Source organism: Protopterus annectens, chromosome 1.part1, assembly GCF_019279795.1.
Source record: "Protopterus annectens isolate FY-2018-M chromosome 1.part1, PAN1.0, whole genome shotgun sequence".
Taxonomy (NCBI): Eukaryota; Metazoa; Chordata; order Ceratodontiformes; family Protopteridae; genus Protopterus; species Protopterus annectens.
In genome coordinates, this window is record NC_056726.1 from 1352531238 (window position 1) to 1352553862 (window position 22625).

The 22625-nt window shown below is 39.9% G+C and overlaps 1 protein-coding gene across 6 annotated transcripts in view; it reads left to right on the forward strand.

Annotated features, from left to right (window-relative positions):
* PIAS2 (protein inhibitor of activated STAT 2) overlaps positions 1–22625 on the forward strand; it is a 3576601-nt gene that overhangs the window by 1702697 nt on the left and 1851279 nt on the right. For all 6 annotated transcript variants that reach the window (XM_044082047.1, XM_044082063.1, XM_044082067.1 and 3 more), the window contains exon 7: positions 9109–9214. In XM_044082047.1, coding sequence (XP_043937982.1) covers positions 9109–9214 — 106 coding nt within the window. The remainder of the gene's footprint in view (positions 1–9108; positions 9215–22625) is intronic.

Genomic DNA, 22625 nt, shown 5'->3' on the forward strand with positions numbered 1-22625 from the left:
ATCCAGACCTTGCTTTGGTAGAGGGAAGTCCTACTGCCTACCAGTGGGACTGGTGAGCATTGTACTGCCTATCTAACACTAGAGGAGTGATTTCCAGCTCTGAAATTGTAATTTTATTAGTTTTTTGGGCTGATTTCTATCCCTGTCAACTTTCTGGTTTAAAAACACGTGTGTTTGCACATTTTTCACATCGTGCAGCACCGTGAGGCTACAGTTAAACTATTTCAGGTGCCAGAACGTCTGCTCTTCAAATTTTCCCTTAAAACTAGATGGTTCCTCAGTAGTAGCACTAAAATCTGAACCCCTGTAACTAGCACTTGCTCTAGAACCTGCTGGAAAGCACTAGGAAGCCTGAAACTGATACAAGCACTCTGCTCTCCTTGTCAATAAGGAGAAATTAATCATAGGCACTAAAAAGCCTATAATTGCAAAGTACCTTGCAAAGGTAAGGGAAAACAGCTCTTAAACTTTACAAAAAAAAAACCTAAACAGGCATGTCCAAGGGTCAGCTTCCAGTGATTTCTCCTGTCCACCTGGTGAATCTGGGCATACCGGGGCAATGCGGCAACTGCCTCCTGTACACAGACAATCCTCTCCTCCTACCGCCCAACACTACAACCTGAGAGAGATGCACTTACATAGCCAAACTGGAAGCAAGCTCTCTCCGGCCAAGATTGTGCTAGATAGTCAATAGGAGAAGGTTAACACCTGCATTACACCTCAAGCAACTCATAGCCCTTCAAAACCCACACCATCAACACCCACACATAGCAACACTAAACCTACATATGCGGAGGCCCTTAACATTAACCTACCCAAGCAACAAGGACCTCTGAAGCCAAAACGCAAACAAACACCAGTCACAACCAAAGTGACACATAGCTCACAACACCAGTGTGCCAACTAACAACAGCCCCTAAGGCAAGACAATGTACCTAACACTTTAGTCATAGGTGACTCTATAGTCAGGCACACTGATGTCCCACTCTCCAGGCTGAACAAGGAGAAAATTACAGTCAGCTGCTTGTCGGGTGCCAGGATCCGCCACATAATGCATGCACTCAAGTCACTCCACAACAAGTACAAATACGACTCTGTCATTGTCCATGCTGAAGTGAATGACTTGTGACGTACCTCCCTGGACTACATGAAAAGAGACATGGAAGAGCTCTTGGATATTGTGACCCAGGCAGGCGTGACCCTAGCCCTGAGTAGCATCCTGCCTTCGCCCACAATGATACCACAGTATAAGGGCAAAATGATTGACTTCAACAATTGGCTAAGCTTCTGGTGTCATTCAAAGGGGATCCAGTATTTGTCTTCCTGGGAGGACATGATCGACAAACCACGATGCTTTGCCAGAGATGGTCTGCACTTGTCACCCCTGGGATTCACGTTACTGGCTAAAGCTCACCCCTATAGTGCCGTTTTTAGGCAAGGTTCAAAGGATAAAACCACCACCGTAACAGATACAAGCATGCAAAATCTGAAGGTAATGCTACTCAATGCTAGAAGTCTAAACCTCAAAATGCACTCTCTCGAGGCACTCCTAAAAATGGAGAACATCGATATCTGTGCAGTAACTGAGACCTGATTCAAGGCTCCAGAGAGCACCCCTGCAACACCAGGCTACAATTCTTACCACACTTTTTGGCCACAAAACCAAGACTGAAACACTAAAGGTGGTGGAGTGTCCATATTCACCAAGGATATTCACACCTCCAGGTTAGTTCCCAACACAATGCATTTGAAATTCTCCAGGTGCAACTAACACTAGGTAAGACTGCAATCCAAATTGTAGCTTGCTACAGATCCCCCACCATGCCCCAAGATTCTCACTACACCTTTCTAAACATACTGGAAAATATTAAGATACAACCAAACACCCTAATACTGGGTGATTTCAACTACCCTGCCATTAATTGGGAAAACTACTGGGGTACCAACTCCTTTTCCCAACGGTTCTTGGGATTCATAAATTCCAACGCCTAGATCAACTAATCCATTGTCCCACCAGGGGCTCCAATATCCTGGACCTGGTCATTACCAACATGGGAGATAGATGCTCCACACCAGTGGTCACCCCCTCATTGGTCAGGTCTGACCATAAGCAAATCACCCTTGACATCCACATCTCACCCGCACTCCCCAGTAAGGAAGCCTCCTTAAAAAACTTCTCCAAAGCCAACTTCAAGCTACTGAAGTCAGAAGTGACAAACTTCACAACACCCACACAGACGGGATCTGGAAGTTCGACTGCAGAATCCTACACTAAGGCACTGTACGAGCACATCCACTCGAGCATGAACCGTGCCATCCCAAATAGAACCAAGATGCTCTTCTCCAAAAAAAGGAAGCCAATCTGGTGGTCCCCTGCTATAAACAAACTATACAACAGAAGGAAGAACCTGTTGCAAAAAAGAGGAACATCCCAGGATGCAAAAAATCTCCCTCACCAGCCTCAGTAAGAAGCTGAGATCCCTCATAAAATCCTCAAAAGCTAGTTACGAAAATAAAATTGCCAAAGACAGCCACAAGGCATTCTATAGCTATGTCAAGAATCTAAATGGCAATGCTCAGATCTTCTCTGAGCTACAACAGAATGGCAAGGATATTGCCAATATCCTGGCAGATCAATTTAGTGGCAACTTCACCCCCCTCTCACCCACTAAAGGGCCCATCTCAATACCAAAAAATTGCCAAATTCCGATAATCACGGCCACACAGGTAGAAACCGCACTCTCCAAAGCTAAGAAAACAGCATCCATGGGACCAGATGACATCCCAGGCTGTGTACTACATGAACTACAAAATGAACTGGCACCTCACCTTAGTGTCATGTTTAATCATAGCCTCACCTCAGGCTTCTTGCCCACTGAGTGGCGCACAGCTACAGTTATCCCGCTCCACAAGGGAGGATCCGCCTTGGATCCCGGGAACTACCGTCTCAGCAGTCTGACAAGCCTGATCTGCAAGGGCATGGAACGCATTATCATGGAACTTATAAACAAAGACATTGGCAACCTTCAAACACTGGACCCCACCCAGTTTGGGTTTGTGAAGGGCCAATCTTGTCTCCTGAATCTGATTGACTTCTTCAAATCAGTCTCCAGAGCTGTGGACGAGGGTAAGGCGGTCCACACAGCCTATCTGGACCTCGACAAGGCCTTTGACACCATCCCCCACTCTGGAAACATAGATAAACTTACTAAGCTGGGCATAAATCCCTATGTCACTCGATGGCTTGCCAACTGGCCTACTGACAGAACCCAGACTGTAAAAGTAGCCGACTCCAAATCCAGCTCCAGACAGGTGACACGTGTAGTACCTCAGGGTTCAGTCCTGGGACCACTCTTGTTTGGCATCTACTTCTGTGAAGTACAGGCTAACACTAAGGGACTCTGGCTAACAAAGTATGCAGATGACTGCAAACTGGGAGCCATTATTGAATCCCCAAATGATGTGGATATTCTTTAAAAGGGCCTTACAGAAACTGATGCTTGGTGCCAGAGCCATGGGCTCAAGCTTAATGCCAAGAAATGTATAGTTATCCCCTTTGGAAAAAAACATGTACCCATGAATTACCACATAGGTGGCAGGACACTAAACATCGAAAGTGTGATGAGAAACTTAGGGACACAGGTGGACAGTGGTCTCACTTTCAATAACCACATTGCCACAACAGTCAGGAAATCCTTCTGTGTGGCACACCTCATCACTAAGGGCTTTTCATCCAGAAAAAAGGAGGTCATTGTCCCACTGTACTCATCCCTCATTAGACCCATTATAGAGTATAATGCCCCGTTTGGTATGTACCTCACAAGACATCTGCAACAGCTGGAAAGGCCACAGAAATACCTCACTAAAAGAATCACAGGCCTATAGCAGATGCCATATGCTGACCGTCTCAAAAAACTCCAGCTATACTCTGTGGCATATCGTCTACTCAGAGGCGATCTCTGCTTAACATACAAGGCCATGTCAAACCCTGAGCTGTTGGACATGCTCCACTTAAAGAAATCCCAATCCCTCAGAGCCACACGCTCCAGGGATCTAAACCTTGTCATCACAATGAACAAAACATGCTGGAGGGATAGGTTCCTGACCCAGAGACTCCCCATACTCTGGAATAGACTGCCCATACATGTCGAGCAGAGCACCTCATTGGCCCTCTTCAAAAGGAACCTTGATGATTGGATGGGAGATAGGAAATTCACCCCGGGGATCATGTCAGTCACCCTGCTAGACAGGGGCCCAGAGAAGTAAATATTGTGGGAAGAAATATCCAGGGAATTGTTATGGCTAGGCTTGCATAGGCCCTGGGGCCGATAGCCTAGTACCAACCTATGAACTTGATAAAACCATAAAAGAACATTCTGAGGAAGTATCATGTCTTTTCAAGATACAAAACTAATAAAGATAAAACAAAGGCAGTAGCTGTAAACTATGTACCCATACATGAATTGGTTCAGCAATACTAATATTTATGGGGACATGAAAAAATGAAGTACATAGGAGTATATATAAAATGTATTCTGTTATGGCAGCTAAGGATATGTGGAAAGTGACAACAAAAATAATACAAACATTGAGAGATTGCAAGCTCTGTTGTATGGATATGGATAGCAAGATGCAAGCATTGAAAATGTTTTATACAAAGGTCAGGCATATTTTCATCAGCCTGAGGAGAGGTTGTGGATTGCATTTGATAAAGATTTGAAGGGTTTTATATGGGGAGAGGAAGAGGACAAGAGTCAAGTGGGATACGTTGAGCCATCCAATAGAGCAAGATGGTTTGGCATTACCTGATTTGAAGAGGTATTTTCAGAGCTACACAGTTATAATTCAAAGTGGAAAGGGATGATGATGAAACAGGGGGAGGCTCAAGATACAAAGAAAGACTGGGATTTTGGATGCACATCCTTAAGTTGAATAACAATAACCATACAGAGTAGTAGCAGAAAATATTCTAAGAACTAAGCCAGCACAGGGATGGAGAAATAAGATTCTGCCGATATAGATGACTGCAATTAGGGGTATGGAGAATAGGCAAAAGGGGGCTGGGATTTACTGGAGAAAACTGGCAAGGGAGCCAAAGTATTGGTAGAATAATTAGAGAGACAGAGAAAGACAATAGAATGGAAAGAGGCCAAGAATTATTTTGGACTGCAGGCTATAGATTATCAATCTTTGATAGGGAAGGCAATCAGCGTATAGGCAAAGAGAAAGAAATGGATACTAAGTGAAAGACCAACACTGGTAGAGTTTTAAGTAGAAGCTAGAACAGAAGCTGCTGTTAAAAAGGGTAGTTAGTGGGGCCTATGTAATATTGCATTATAACTATAAGAATCAATCACTGGAGATAAGAAAGGATTAGGGATAGAGACTGGATAAGCATTTCACAAAGAAGCAATAAGAGGATATATGTATGGTTCCCAAATATGCAACAAAGTCTAGAAGATTTAGGATCTTTGCTTGGAAGTGTTTGCATAGGTGTTTTTATACCACAAGTAGACTCCAGAGAATTTTTCCACAGGTAGATTCCAAATGTTGGAGGTGTGATGTGGAGAAAGAGGTAATTGTGAGCATATTTTTGTGAATGTAATGCTTTGGCAGACTTTAAAAATTCCCTGCAGTCTACTCTAACAGAAATACTGGGTGAGGAAATTGTTGTAACTATAGAAATTATTTTTTGAGCTATGATACAGAATTGAAATTGCCTAGACATGGTAAGACCTTGTTGAGTTTACTTCTGGTGGCTGCCAAAAATGCAATTACTAGAAAATGGAAATCAGTCTAAACCAACTGTATTATAGGTTGTGAATATAGTAGCAGAGATAAAACAACTGAAAGTGGGATCTTTGGGAAAAGGGTAGGAGCAAATTGCATAGAAAAAATGGTAATTGTAGGAACTGTACAAGTAGAATAATGTTTTGAGGAGGAATGAGGCTAGAGAGAATGCAGGAGTTGAATGAACTTTGTAATATTTGACAGTGACTGGATAGATTATAAGTGATGTATAATGTTTGCAACTGAAATATGTAAATATGGTTTGTTTTCATTTATAGAAATGTATGATTGTCTATGTGGTAACTGATAATTAAATAAAAATGTTTCTTGTTTAAAAAAATAATGTAGCCAAAAGCTGTGGATTTGGTGAGCTGCATTATTCTTCAGTGGGATATCTGTGGTGTACAAAATAAATGTTGAAAGGGTCGGCTGTTAAAAGAAAAAAGCTGACATTATTAAAAACTGTTAGGTGCAGAACAAATACATTTATTAGCACGCAGAGGAAATGTGTGCAAAATAGGATGCAGGTCTAATTATAAGTCAAAAATGAGAAATAAGTTCAACATGTTTCATAAAAGTCATGAATATGAAAAAGAAAGATACCCGAGAATTGAAAATGGAGTTCAGAAAGAAGAACTTGCACTTTTAATTTGTATCTTCTTTGATGCCAGGATAATTCCAGGCTAAAGAACCACTAAAAATGTAATTAATTTTTCTTTTACTTCTATCTTCATCTTCAGTTAGTGTTGCTGTCCTGGCGTGGCGATGTGTGATGTTTTTCTTTTTGAATATAAAACAGGAGATGTCTTTTGAAGTATGTTTGATCTCATTTGCTGTGTTCTCTTAGAATCTGACAAAAATGAAAGACACAGAGCTGTCTTGTGAGATGTTATTGCTTTAATGGCTGATGTACTTAAGTGTATGTATTCATATTTCACTAGTTTCTATGAGAAGAAAAATTTGTTTTCTGCTATTTTTTCTCCATTGTCAAGAAGTTGATGTTGTGTGATGAACCATGACAACTGGGGAAAACTTTGTGTGTAACAATATGTAATATGCAAGAGAGTGATGCTGCCATCTTGACTTGTCTGTATGGTGTATCCATCTGGAAAAGATGTCTGCTTCAAGAATAATTATTGCTTTATCTCATTTAGAATAGTTTGATTCAGTATTTCTGTATTCAGAGTTAAATATATGGATCTTAGATTACATCCTGTCTGTCTTTATTGCTTTTATTTTATTGTGTGTGTGTGTGTGTGTGTGTGTGTGTGTCTTTGTTAATATTTATTTAGTAACAAATAAGCGTTTTATGGTTGTCATTCTTTAAACGTATGCACTATTATTTACTTATGAGGAAGGTAGTAATTATTTATACTGCCGCTTAGTGAATTGTGTGGTGCACGTCTCCCATTAGACTGCTTAGGCCTACTACTAGTAAAGATATTGATGCATATGATTGCATTTCCATCTTAATTTAAGAGCAACAGGTAACTGGGATGTATCTGGACCTAGTCTAGGGTGGTGGCAGTGCTACCATGCCAGGGAAAAAGCTATGGGGGAACTGGATAATTCTGCCAGCCTTTCCTATGAAGTGTGTGTGTGTGTGTGTGTGTGTGTGTGTGTGTGTGTCTGTGTGTCTGTGTGTCTGTGAAGGACAATTGTAATTTTTGAAAGGCATTTACCACTTATAAAGAGGCAGTGGAAGACACTGGTTCACAAAGAAAGTATTGAGACAGGGGCCCAGGTTGCTTGGTCAGACACTCTGCTCTGTAAGTGACCTGTGTGCAGTCCCATCTTGATGTGGAGGTTGGCAGTCCATACCCAGCACAGCAGTGCATATTCCCTTTCTTCTCTTGGGGCCAGGATGCATTTTGTGAATTAGTTATTGAAACAGACTTGTATACTTTCCTCTTACTTCACCCATAGTTGGCAGTAGTAGGATTCAAACTCAATTAGTGCCAGCCATCTTGACTTTACAGCTAGTAGCATCCTGCCATCTGTGGGTAATATTGGGGCAGTAGTATCATCTGACTTCATAGTAGTGACAGCGGTTTCATTCTTTACCATCACTTTTTTTTCCAGTGATGAGTACACTGGAATTGAAATTATTCAACCTAAAACAGCTTTGTTACTAAAAAGGTACATGTTTTAATAGTTGTAGCCACAATGTAAATATACAAAGCTTTAGTTGTGCACAACAGTTATTTTATTGTAGGAATTGTCAGAAAAATTTGCTTTTCTAACAAGTATGCTTACATATCAGTGGCCCAGCTGACAAAAGAATATAAAGTAGGAGGAATCTAGCAGGATAATATGTCCAGAGAAGAGGAGGTAGCAATTTTATGCATAGGGCTACTTGGAGATGGTGTGTAGGAGGCATAGGCATAAAATTATAAGTCGTCCCATCCCAACAGGGCTTTTTGGTCCAACTGGAGTTACAGAGACTGTCACTTGAAATACAGCATATTGAACTTTTGGCAGCTGAGCAAATGTAGCAGCAACTGGAAATGGAGGATAAAGAAAAGCAATGACACCAGGAAAAGGAGCGGATCATCTTACACAAGAGACATGAGGGTCGTGGGAGGGGAAAAAATCACACCCAAGAATCTCTGGTCAGTACAAAATGTTTTCCTCAATACAAGGGGAAAAGGGTTGATATGAGTATCTTTTACAAGAGCCTTTGAAAGATTGTCTTATCATCACTAAGTTTCCCAAAGATAGTAGATGAGTTTTTAACTCCCTTTCTCATGAGTAAATCAGTGCATGCAGTATCTTGCCCAGACAGTCTACTTCAGTTAGAGCTTTTGTTTGGAAACTTTTTCCATTACCTTTGGCTAGAGTCTGTTTAGACTGGGAAGGAAGGCAAGGAAGCAGATAGGTGGCTGTGTTCCAAATCTGATATAGTAATGCTTAAAGGCTGAAAGCATTGCATGCAGTACTGAGCTCTGTCTACTGGACAAACATGCAATTAGTGGCCTAGGCACCGGTAGGCCAGCTGGGGCTAATTTGCTATTGACATCATTAGCTTAGATCCCTAGGCCTTCATAGTCTTTCACTGTTCTTGCCTTTGCAGTGCTTTACAGCACACACACAAACAAATTCCTATTTTAGTACAGAGTCTGTAAACCTTTCTCTTTCTACACTTAACCATTATGCCTGAAATGTATTCCATACTCTTTGAGGAAACTTGCATTTTTCAAGTGTTATTATAGCCTGAGAATTTAGTATGCAGTTTTTCTAAACTCATTCACAAGTTATAAAAATGTTTTTTTCTGAAATTTGCACTGTGCATATACATTGTTTTTTTTCCCCCTGCAGAATTACTCTATGTCTGTATATTTAGTTCGGCAACTGACATCAGCAATGTTGTTACAGAGGTTAAAGATGAAAGGCATTAGGAATCCTGATCACTCCAGAGCACTTAGTAAGTATAATAGTTTAGAACTATATTTGAGCTTTTGTGTTTACTGTGTCAGTAAGAATCAAATTGTTTTATAAATGATGTGTACCTTATGGTCTATATCATATGAGCGAATCGCACAAATTGCGAACGCTAAGAATATCGAATGTACCGGACCTCGAAGTGCTTTTTCTGAGATCACGGTACAGTGGAGAATGGGATATTTGCCCTTTCCTCACTGTAGTGCGATCTCGGGGTTGGAATCTATATTTAGCTGGAGTGGGGGGGGGTGCAGCCCCCCACAATAGGAAATTCGAGGTCCGGTACATTTGATATTCTGAGTGTTGGCAATTTGTGCAATTCACTCATATGATATAGACCCATACTTTATTTATAAAATGTGTAGTAGATGAATGACCAAGCATACTCATTACATCTTCATTATGACAGCATATCAGATCTGTAATTAATTGTTACAGGGAATGGCATTTCATGTGGTAATGAGTTTGGAAGCTTTTATTTTCAGATTGAAACCCTCTTGCAGCCTTTATGCAGCAAATGGTTATACCAAATAATAAATGTTGACTTTATTTAGTGGATAACTGTTATAACGAGTAAGTGCTGGAAGAAGAGTAGGTTATTTGACTCTATGTTAGAGTGGCCTTTTCATGAAATATTAAAACATTATTTAGATGTGTTAAGTATTTGATTAGTATCTTGTGCAACTTTTCTATCTCAGCCGTAATGTAAGGGGTGTTGTATAGTTCATTAAAATTGCCAACTCTCTGTCTCATTTCCTCATTTATTATGACATCTTCATGAGTTTGTCTTTTATTAAGTTTTAGTCTGGTTCTCTTGAATTTTTCTTCTGGCAGTTTGCAGTTCTTGACGTGGACCGTCTTTTAAACTGCATTTTGGAATCACAGGTCACCAACACACATTCAGTAGAATATAAATCTTTCTAGTTACATAGGCTTGTTTCTCTTAAATTACCTTAAACTAAAAATTTACTTTTTCAAAGTTGCCTAGTTGATTGTATTTTGTGGTACAATTCAAGCGTTTGTGTGTGCGCACGTGTACATTCTTGAGCTTGCAAGTCTAGATTTTCACTCATAATTATTTTTGGGTAACGTTGCAAGGCATATCTGAAGAGTTAGGTTTCATTAATCTGTTCTGTCTTTTACAGTGCTGCATGGACACTGTGTGATATATTAGATGACGTTTTTCTAGTTGTTTAACAATGGAATGAAGTGTTATATAGTACTCTGGTTTCAAATTTGTCAGCTATTTATTTTTATTTGGGTGCTATTATACATGGAATCATGTATGTCAGAATCCTTATAGAAGGATTTAATTTGTACTGTTGCATGCAGTTTGAGATTACCACAAATGTGTGGTACCAGCATTTCTGAGAGTAGAACCCGTACCATTATAGAAATGGAAAGACTAAAATAATGTTGTTTTTCTTTTTCTACACATCAAATATTGGTATATCAATCCAGAAAATGTAAAACGACTGTGAAAGACTTGTCAGCATACAGACAGGATTATCTGTGTATCTTGTAGTATCATTTTTTGAGAAGGGTCACTGCAGCAATAAATCACTGCTTTTGGGATTGCTTTTTATTTACTGTTGTCCCAGCCAGTATTCTAAAGCAGTGTTGTTTCCTTGTATAGACCTGTACTGGTATTGTGCTTTTGAGATTTATATTCTTGGTACAAGGCTACTTTATGTACTACACATGATCTTGCAGAGTTTTCAGTTCTTGGTATGTTCAGTTTGTTTGCAGAATAGTATTAGTATGCTGTAATACTTTTTGTGTTTTAACAAATGCTGGAATAATTTGTCTACTTGTAAGTTTATCTTCTCCCAGATTCACAAGTAAGTGAGCGTGTGGTAAGCAAACTGCATCAAAAATATTATCATAGCCGGTTGTTTTGTTGAAAACTGATCCTAACATCAATGTGTGTGGTATCTGCAGTAAGTTTAACACAATCATTAAACTTAGAAATGTAAAGCTTTGTCAGCATTTTAACTGAGAAGGGTTATTTTTGCTGTAAGAATAGACAATTCATTGACAGACTTTAAAGAAATATAGGCAGTAAAACAGTGAATTCTGACAAGACTGAAAAAATTCCATGAAAATCATCATTAGAAAGAGGTAGTAGTGGAAAATAAAAAAAAAGCTTGTAGAGAGAGAGACATCTCAAAACTTGTAGAGTTTTTAATAGAATCTAGAATGGAAGTTGCCATTAAAACGGAGTAGTTAGTAGAGCATATAAAATATTGCATGATAACTATAAGAATCAATCAGAGGAAGTTAGAAAGGATTGGGAAGAGAGACTGGATAAGCAATTCACAAAGAAACAATGGGAGGATATATATATATATATATATATATATATATATATATATATATATATATATATATATATTTAAATATGTCTCCCAAATATGCAAAACATAGATTTATAATTTTTGCCTGGAAATGTTTACGCAGATATTTTTATAGCCCAAGTAGATGCCAGAGAATTTTTCCTCAGGCAGACAGCAAATATTGGAAGTGTGAAGGGGAAGAAAGATGTAATTAGGAACATATTTTCTGGGAGTGTTGTGAGTTGGCGAACTTTAAGAATTCCCTGTGGAATGTAATATCTGCGATGCTGGATGGGCAGATTGGTCTGATAAGGGAGATGATTTTTCTAAGCTATGATACAGAATCGGAATTGCCTAGACATGGTAAGGCCTTGCTGTATCTAAAAATGGTGGCTGCCAAAGAAGCAATTACTAGAAAATGGAAATCAAAATCTAAACAAACTATACTGGAAGTCGTGAATATAGTAACAGAGATAAAACAACTGGAATTGAAATCTTTAGAAAGGCTAGAAGCAAACTACATAGGAAAAATGGGAATTGTGGGAACAATACATATAAGGGAGGAATGATGTTTAAAAGGCGGCAGGACTTCAATGAGCTATGTAATGTTTGAATGAGAAAGGTTGGGTAGATAAGTAAAACAAAAAAAGATGCAAAATGTTTGCAACTAGGAGTGTGCTGGTGTGGTTTGTTTTAATTTATATAAATGTATGACTGCCTATATAGTAAGTGATGATTTAATAAAGATGTTTCTTGTTTACAAAAAAAAAGTCAGGAATTGAGTATTGTATGTAATGTTGCATAGGTTATATGATATAGAGCAATATGCGTGAAGTATAATATTTATGTTAATACAGTTTGATTACTTTTATATGAATGAAAATATGCCTGTGTCACATGTGATAATTAAATAAAGGTATGTGAAAAAAAAAAGATACCAACAGGAGAACCACCAGCAGAGATGTTCCAGCCACTTAGTCGTAAGAAACTGTGGGCATGTCTGTGCAGAATATTGTCAATATAGGAGTTGACTTCACCTGACCAGGAGTATATTATCATGAAATATACCAACTCTTCTGTTTCTGAAGACCTTTTCACCTCTCTTGATTCTTCTGCTAGTCTTCCTGTTATGCCATAAATTGTCATAAACTGCAAGTTACTTGCAAAGGAATAAAAAATGAGATGCATGTCATCAGAAAAGGAGAGGGTATTTAATTTGGAGCAAATTGACACTTATTTTTTTCGAAGACTCTGATGTCAGTGATTTGTGCTGTCATTTCTAAAGTCCCTCCCTGTTATATTACCTTTTCAGAAGCCTCAATTATACAGGGGCATTTTTGGCTGCTCTGCTGATGAACAGTCCTTCCCAAAGAAAGCGTGTTTGTAGATTGAGACTTGCAGAATCTAGTGACAAGGTCTTTTCCTTTTCTGTAGTTTAAAAATGAGATGTAGGTTATAGGTTAATAACACAAACCTCAGTGTTTAGCCCCTGTCCCAAAAAAAAAAAGGTTGAGTGTAAAAGACCCCAAAAGAGTAACAAGACCCTGTACTCACTCACCCCCTTCCCTTGTGGGTGTGTGTGTGTGTGTGTGTGTGTATGTGTGTCTGTGTGTGCGCGTAAGTGCATATAAATATATATATATATATATATATATATATATATATATATATATATATATATATATATATGGGTGTACTTTACATGGTCAACTTTTGACAAAGTCAACTTTCATATGGCCGAGACCATATGATCGACTTTCGGAAAGCCGACCATGTAATGTAAACACAAAAAAACACAACGAACACTTACCTACCCCCACACCCCCCATAACTTAAATATACCAACTCCGAAATCGCACTACAGTGCGGAAGAGGGAAATTTTCCCATTCCGCACTGTATGGAGAAAGCGGATCCCATGGTCAGTTTTCAAAAGTCAATCATATGGTCTCGGCCATATGAATTTCAGCTTTGTGAAAAGTCGATCATATGAAGGGGTCCCATATATATATATACACATATATATATATATATATATATATATATATATATATATATATATATATATATATGTACACACACACAACATTTTAAGCATAGACAGATTTACCACAAATTTATCAAAATATTGCCGACATGTTAACAGTATTGTGATAGAAGGGGAAGCACCTGCATCTTGGAAGAAAAGCTTTGGTGGCTGTATTTCCCAAGGAGGGTAAAGACTCGTGAAACCCAGCTTCACATAGACCCATTTCAAAAAACAGAATTATAAAGTGTTTCTGTGTATAGTAACTAAAAGAAGTGGCAAAGTTGTTGCCACAGTTGATAAATGTGGAGCAATATGTTTTTGGAATTTTTTTTTTTTTTTTTATGGGAGGCAAATATCTGGCAACATTAGCAGAACAATAATGATCCAGAGGGAAGCTGATTCTGAGAAAATACTGCTGTAGTTGGTGGGTCTTGATGCAGAGAAGGCATTCAGCAAAGTCATTTGGGATTTTATGAGTTGGGCTATGGTAGCACTTGAATTGCCTGATACTATAAGGTTAACTAAGAAGATATATGAAGGATTTGAAACAAGAATTTAAGTGGGAGGCAGTGGCGACTCGTGCATATGGACTGCAGGACTGCACAACCCCAGCTGAAAACCAAAGTCCTGAATGAACTACACCCATGCGTGCTCGGCATTTGAGCCGATTGGAAGTGCATGCATGCGTGCAGGAATCCGGACTGGGTAAACAGCAGTCCGGATTCAGGAGAACACATTCTGGGCAGAGATTCCCCAGAAGTCTATGCGGTTACAACCGCATAGACTGGAAGGGGACCGGACTGCAATGTCTGCAGGCTGGATAACTTGCCTGCTGTTGCGGGAGGACGTTGATTTTAGCGCGGACCTGGAAGGTGCAGGATGACTGTTATGGAGAGACCGGGGAAGCAGCACTCCAATACAGGTACTGGTGTGTGTATGTGTGTGTGTGTGTGTGTGTGTGTTTATCTATTTATTTGGGCTGAGGGGACAGTCATACCTAAATGCCGCTGCTTGTAAGTCTTTTTTTTTTACTATAGCATGTATAATACTGCAACGATATCAGTAACTGCATTCAAAGACACTAGTTTTTGCTGTAGGGTTTGAAGCTAATATCAAGATTTTACATTAGTAATTTATGGCAGACATTCCAACTTTTAGGATGCCCAGAGTGGGGCACTTCTTTCTAAAAGGGTAGAATTTGCAGGGCAGATTATCTTCTCAACAAAGGCAGAAGATTTATCTTATTTTTTATTATGGAAGTAAAATGATTATGTTGTAGAGGTTTATTTTCCAGTGTTTTTCTGTCTCGTATTAGGCTGTCTGAGATACTGCTTCACAATTTTCTGCAATTTTTTCATAAACGAATGATATGTTGAACCTTTAGGAAAACTTTTCTGAAAAAGAAGTGTGTGTGTGTGTGTGTGTGTCTGTGTGTCTGTGTGTGTAGTGTAATTACTGGAAAGCTTTTTCTTTCCTTTTTAATACTATACATGTTGTCAGAATGATATTTATTTATTTAACATTTGTTTACCGGGAAAGTCCGACTTGGAATGAAGCTAATTTTCAGTGGAGGCTCAGGGAGAAATGCTTCAGATGCTTGTTGTCACACTTGTTAATCAAGACATTGGGTGTTGAAGAATCCACTATCTGGAAGATGTAATGGTAATTTGTGTTAAAATTTTTGTGTTATGAGGATTACCATGTTAATGTGTCAAAATTTGTAATATATAGATCGTGTCCAGAAACAGGGGTGCTAGAAATCATCCGTTAATACGTGTAACATGCATCTGATTTCTTCCAGCTGTAATCTGATTTAAATACATAAATGCTGACTGTGGCTTATCGTTCAAATAGTGCCCATATTTCGCTGTTTAAGTATTTTTCTGAATCCCATAAATCTGTGATAGTAACACAACCATATTTTAAACAGACATTTCGCCAACCTGAGTTCTCCTAAACTCCTCAAATGATGGTAGGGCGTACTTAGGCTTTATTTAATGATATTATCCTACAATTACCAAACAAAATGCATTGTTTTCTGCTACAGCTGTCGATCATCTGCCTTATTTTCAGTGAGAATGATGACCATTTGGTAAATATAATGCATCAGAACACCACCTATACATATCCAACTGCTCGGTCCTTTGCTAAACAGATACTGTGAACTTTGGAGCATTTGCTATATAGGGAGTTTGCAACACATCATATCATATATTGACTGTAGCAGTAGCAATCCTGGAGCATTTCTCTCCTGGCATCCACTGAAAATGGGCTCTGTCCCAATCAGACTTTCCCAATAAACAAATGTTAAATAAATTAATTAATTTAAATAAATAAATAAAACCAAGATCAAACGATTATGGGGCAGTCACATGAATTACTCCAACTCAACAAATTAAGCATTGAAAACTCTATACAGTCAAGGAGCATATTTCATGACAATACACCTGCATACCTTTCAACCTCTTTGGTCAAGACATGTAGACAAAGCCTAAAATAAATGGGGGGGGGGCAAAGGCCCCAAAACAGGGACAAATTATAAGTATTTCTTGTATAAATATAGAAAGTTCCTAGAATAGTATTTCTGTTGCCATGCATTTGTCTGAAACTCAATTGTATGTCACTGTTTAGTGACCTCAGCCCTCAGTTAATTACCAGAAATCCAGAAATTTTGAGGAACAGACCAAAAATATAAGGTAAAAAATCTGGACATTCTGCGAAAATCTGGACAGTTGTTGAGAGGTATGAGTCATGTCAGTAAAAGCATTCCTTTCAACAAGGAATACTGAACGTATATTTAAATAATTTGTTTTTGTGAAAAGGTGGCAGTTTTGTTTCACACACACACTATTTTATATATATATATATATATATATATATATATATATATATGTGCACACACACATTATTTTATATATATATATATATATATATATATATATATATATATATATATATATACGTAGATATACACACACACACACACACACTTGCTTTTCTGGCTCATTCCATGACAGTGCTTTCATATGTACATTTGTATTACAAATAAATAAAATGATGAGTAAAACGAACATGGATTCAGCTTTGGAAGCTTAATTGTTTTCCAAGGGTTAATGGAAATTTTCTAAGAATTGCATAGCTGAGCGGATTAAGTGGCGTGGCAACCCAGCTTGAAAATAGTTTTAAGATGTGGCATTTTGTAATATGTACAACACTGGTGCTATTTAAAACAAATGAACAACTTGGCTAATTTGTAATACAAGGCACACAGGTTAATTGTTGTCGTATTTTTCTACTTCTGTTTAATATCCTGACTGTTAAACAGCACCAGAACTTAGCCTCAGGAATTATAACACAGCTGCTACTACTACTACTAATAATAATAATAATAATGGATTAATCGAATATAGCAAGAGTTGAAAGAAAAAAATACAGTTAAAGCTTTGTAAAGGGCCCAAAAGATAACATACCTCTCAACTGTCCAGATTTTTGCTTATTATTTTTGGTTTGTTCCTCCTAAAATTTGTGGTTTTCTTCCAAATAGGAATGAAGTCACTAAATAATGACAGACATTGAGTTTCAGACTTCATAATCTTCAGAAAAATGCATGCTAAAGCAAGACTTGTTATTCTGTCAACTGTCTAAGTTTATACAAGAGCAATTTTTAGTACTGTTTGTATGTTTCTCCCAATATATTTGGCCTTGTCCAAATTTCCTGTATTAAGAAGTTGAGAGGTACGTGCAAATAATATTAGGAATATCCACACCTCTCAACTGTCCCCGGTTTTTGCTCAAAATGCTGCTTTCCCCCTAATAATCCCTCTGCAAAATGGCAATTTTGGAAGAAAACTTGGCGGGTTTACAATTATAAATAACTGTAGTGATCAGAGTTATAGATTACTTTTATTTAAAAAAATGCATGTAGATTCTCTTATTTTGTCAGCTGTTCAGGTTAACAGTACTAATATTAAAAAAGTGTCCCTTCTTTGACAGGTTCCCAGCTGTACTTTATGTCAGATGTTCATCGTATTTCACTGTTGCAGTCATTACAATTGGGTTATCCTGCTGGCAGGCTACCCGCAGTCAGCCCGAGTTCCAAAGTCTAGGTCCGGCGTCGGTTGCTGTCGCCTCCTCCCTGACGTCAGTGCACCAGGGGTATAAAAGATGCAGCCGAAGCCATTTTCTTCAGTCTTTCTTGCCGTGCGGTGCTCGAAGCAAAAGCAGTTCGCAAGTGCCGGTCGGCCGACTCCTGAGATTTTCAAATTTGAATTTCAGATCCAAAGTCTTCATTAAAGCTAAGTACCCCATTGGGGAAACTTTTTTCTTGCTCCAGACCGATGTCAGAAAAAGTAAATAATTGTATTTCTTGTGGGAAGCAAATACCTCATAAGGATTTTCATTCTTACTGTATTTCTTGCCTAGGCCCTGACCACGACGTTGCTAGTTGTCGGTTTTGTGCTAGATTTAACCTACGCACTATTACGCATCGGTACGATTTTGCATTTCATTACTTTGGTAGAAGATTCAATTATATAATGCCGTCGGAACAGTCGACTACCAGAGTTTATAAAAAGCGCAAAGAAAAAGAAAAGGACAGGCATCCGAGGTCCAAAACCGACGACTAGGCTTCCGCTAGGCCTATCACCGGTTTGCCGGTTCTCAGTGAGGCGCTTTTGCAGCCCCTGACGCCCGCTACCTCAGAGCCACATGCCGCTTCTGACTCCCATGTGGAGCTGACTAGGCCACTGGAAACTCAAGGTATTGGACACTCAGAAACTATTCCCTCAGATGGGTCTGGTGCCGCTGAGCAGGCATCGGCTTCTGAGGGTGTTTTCAGGCCTACACAGTTATATGAGAAAACAACTTCAGCTTCAAAGGCAAAGACTAAAGCAGCTCTAAAGACAAAGAAACAACTACAGCATTCTCCTGGACAGGCCACCATGCCTAAAAACAGATGCTTAAAATGGCCGAAGACCTAATTACTTTGATCAGGGGTTCCCATCCCCCTCCTGATAAGAGGCCTAGGCAAGAGATAGAATATGAATCTTCAGATCAGGTTTCCATTTCCTCTGATTCCTCTTCTGAACAGGAATATTCTCTTCCTCCCTATGAGGATTCTGATGCTGAAGAATCTATCCCTTCAGCCTCTCCTCCTGAGGATTATTCTTTTGGGGAGATCCTGCATACTGTGAGGGAGCATTTCCACTGGGAGAGCCAAAATTACTCATAATCTAAGAAAAGGCTCAGAGACTTCCTTTTATTACCTCAGCATAGGCCCCTTGCTATCCCTCCTGTTTTAGATATTGTAGATGATGTATTTTCAGAGTCCGGCCTGTCTCCTGACTCTCTACCACCAGCTCCTGTTAAGCCAGACAGATACTACAAGGTTCCTGATTCACATAAATTTCTTTATAAAAACCCTGCTGCTGACCCAGAAACTATCTCTCAGGGTCCCAAAGGGGTCAAGGCTTCCACTGCAAAAAACCCTATCCCCTCTGATAGGGATTCAAGAGCCCTGGACAGATGGGGGAAAAAGATTTATACTTCTGCTACCTTGGCTGTAAGAGCTTTAAATTGCCAGTTTCATATGCTTAAATATCAGCAGTATCTTATGTCACTGCTTAAACAGAAAATGATGACAAATTCAGAATGTGCAGAAAACAAAGAAATGCAGAATTTATTGCAGGCAGCTGAACAAGTGGGAAAGCATACTTTGCAATGTGGTTTTGATTCTCTAGAGGCCTCTTGCAGGGCCGCTGTAACAGGTTCTGTCATTAGGAGGCATGCTTGGTTAAAAGAACAGAATCTGCCTGATCATGTTAAAGCAAAACTATTAGATGCTCCATTACAGCATGATACCTTGTTTGGTGTTAAAGCAGAAGAGGTGTTGAAGAAAATGGAGGACAAAGCTAAGTCTATGCAAACAGTCAAGGATTTCTTGCAGGTACAGCCTCCCAGATTTAGCAGGAACTGGCCTATAAAGAATTGGTCCTTTCCAGTGTCAGACAGGCCACAAGGAGGCAGATGCAGACGCCCCAGAGGCAGATCACAACCCCAAGGCTGATACAGGCCTAAACAATGGGGTGCTTCCACCTCCAAAAGCGGAGTGGAAAAATCACAGCCATACAGGAAACAGACTCAATGACTTTCTCCTGCCAGCACCAAGCACTTACCTTCTGGCAGCCCCTTTGGGGGGAAAACTAGCACTTTTTTCACAAAATTGGCACATGATCACCCAGGACAAATGGGTCTTAAATATCATATCACAAGGCTACAGGTTCCACTTTCACACCCTGCCAAGGCCAAACGGTATGCCAGACCTGCCACGCAATCAACGGGCAGAGGCACAAAAACAAGTTTCATCCCTATGGACATGAGAGCCATTCAGCTAGTACCACAGCAAGAGCAGGGACTAGGATTCTACTCAAGGCTATTCTTGGTGCCCAGAAAGGACAAAGCCTGGAGACCAGTACTGGACCTCTCTATCCAAAACACATTCCTGGATATTCCAAAATTCAAAATGTTAACTCTGCAGCAGCTTCTGCCCATGCTGGGCAAGAAGGCTTGGCTTGTGACTTTAGACCTAAAAGAGGCATACCTGCATGTCCCAGTCAGACAATCATGCAGAAGATACCTCAGATTTATAGCTGGCTCAATGCACTACCAATTCTCTGCACTACCCTTTGGCTTATCTACTGTGCCCAGGGTCTTCACAAAATGCCTGGCACCAGTAATTGCATTTTGCAGACAAAGAGGAATACAAATATATCCTTACCTGGACGACTGCCTTATTCAAGCAGAGAACAAGGACATTCTACTACAGCATCTGGCGTTTGTAAAAAGATTACTAACAGGTCTAGGGTACACAGTAAATGAAAATAAATCAAAACTTGTACCCTCTCAAGAGATAATATTCCTGGGTGCCAGCTTAAATACAACTGCCCAGATGGCTTATCTCACGCCATATAAACACAGACAACTGACTACTTATTTCAAAATGTTAGCAACAAAGACCCAGTTATCTGCAAGAAAAATTCTGCCGGCCTTGGGTTTTATGGCATCCTGCATTCTGCTAATTCCATATGCAAGACTGCATATGAGGAAACTTCAGTGGTATCTAAAAAGTGTTTGGACTCGACATTGCCACAACCTGGAAACAATAATTACCCTCATTCCCTGCCTGCAACTGGAGTTTCGATGGTGGGCAAAAGCCTGTCACCACAACATGGGACAGCCATTCACCTTACCCACAGCCAGGCAAACATTGACAACAGATGCATCTGATTATGCCTGGGGGGCCCATATGGCAGGAAGATGTATTCAGGGCACATGGTCCGCAAGTCTAATGCATCTACATATCAATCAAAAAGAGATGCTAGCTGTTCAGAATGTCCGGACAGCCTTCAAGGATCTACTGCATCCTGGACAACTACTGATAAAGACGGACAATACTACAGTCATGTGGTACATAAACAAGCAGGGAGGCACATATTCCTACCCCCTCTGCAGGCTCGCCATGAACTTGTGGGACACAGCATTGACTTACCAAGTACATCTGCAAGCACAATTCCTGCCAGGAAGGACAAATACTCTAGCAGACGAACTAAGCACAGGTGGAAATTGGATCCACAAGTCTTCAGCATGATAACAAGGACCTGGGGATGCCCAGACATAGACCTATTTGCCTCCCCTCACAACTACCAACTACAGATATTTCTGCACAAGGACTTATCACAAGCAAGCATGGAAAGTGGATGCTCTATCTTTCAGCTGGAAAAATCTAACAGTATATGCCTTTCCTCCTCTGCGTCTCCTCCCCAAGGTACTCCTCAAGGTACAGACAAGAGAAATCAAAAATGCTACTGATTGCTCCAGACTGGCCTCGCCAGCACTGGTACCCAATCCTAAAGAGCTTGTCTCACTGCCCAGCTTGGACATTACCTCAAATTCCTCACTTATTGACCCAACAAGACAGTCAGATACTGCACAGCCAACTCAGGACCTTAAACCTGGCAGCATGGCGGATAATGTAGCCATTCAAGACACGCCTGTCTCTAAAGCAGTGATGGATGTTATTTTGGAGGCCAGGAGGCCTAGCACCAGAAAATCTTATGAAGACAAATGGAAGAGATTATGTGCTTGGAACCCAGGCACAAGGTATTGACTCAATTGTTCCAAATATTCCTCAGATTTTGCAATACTTAACTAAGATGCTTGATAAAGGCCTTTCCTTTTCATCAATTAAAATTCATGCCTCTGCCATTTCAGCTCATTACAATACAGAATCACCTATTTTTTCTCATCCATTACTAAGGCAGTACCTCAAAGGGGCCAAAAACATAAGACCTCCAAGGAGAGCACCAATACCTGCATGGGACCTCAACTATGTCTTGGAAAAACTCACATTACCTCCGTTTGAGCCAGCCTTTGCAGCTGATATAAAATTCTTATCCTGGAAAACAGCTCTGCTCCTAGCAATAACCTCCGCTACACGAGTCTCAGAGTTACAGGCACTCATGGCTGTGGAACCTTTTATCATTTTCCATCCAGACAGGGTTTCTCTGAGGACAAACTCTACATTTATGCCTAAGGTAGTGTCCAGTGTGGCCCTTAACCAAACAATTCATTTGCCTACCTTTTATCCAAACCCACAGAATAATGGTGAGAGAATTCTGCATTCTTTGGACATTCACAGGCAGCTATGCTTCTACTTGAACAGAACCAAAGCTTTCAGAAAGACTGAACAACTTCTAGTGGCATATGCTGCAGGATCACAAGGAAAGCCCATCTCAAAGCAGACTATTTCAAAGTGGATAGGCCACTGCATCGTTTCTGCTATTCACAGGATGGCAAATCAGTGCCTAAAGGCATTACGCCATATTCAACCAGAGCAGCAGCTACTTCAGCAGCCTTCCTCAGAGGAGTACCAACCAAAGACATCTTAGAGGCTGCAACTTGGAGTTCAGTGCATACCTTTGCAAAGCACTATCACTTACCTCTCTGCTCTAAATCCAGGGCAGGCTTTGCCACT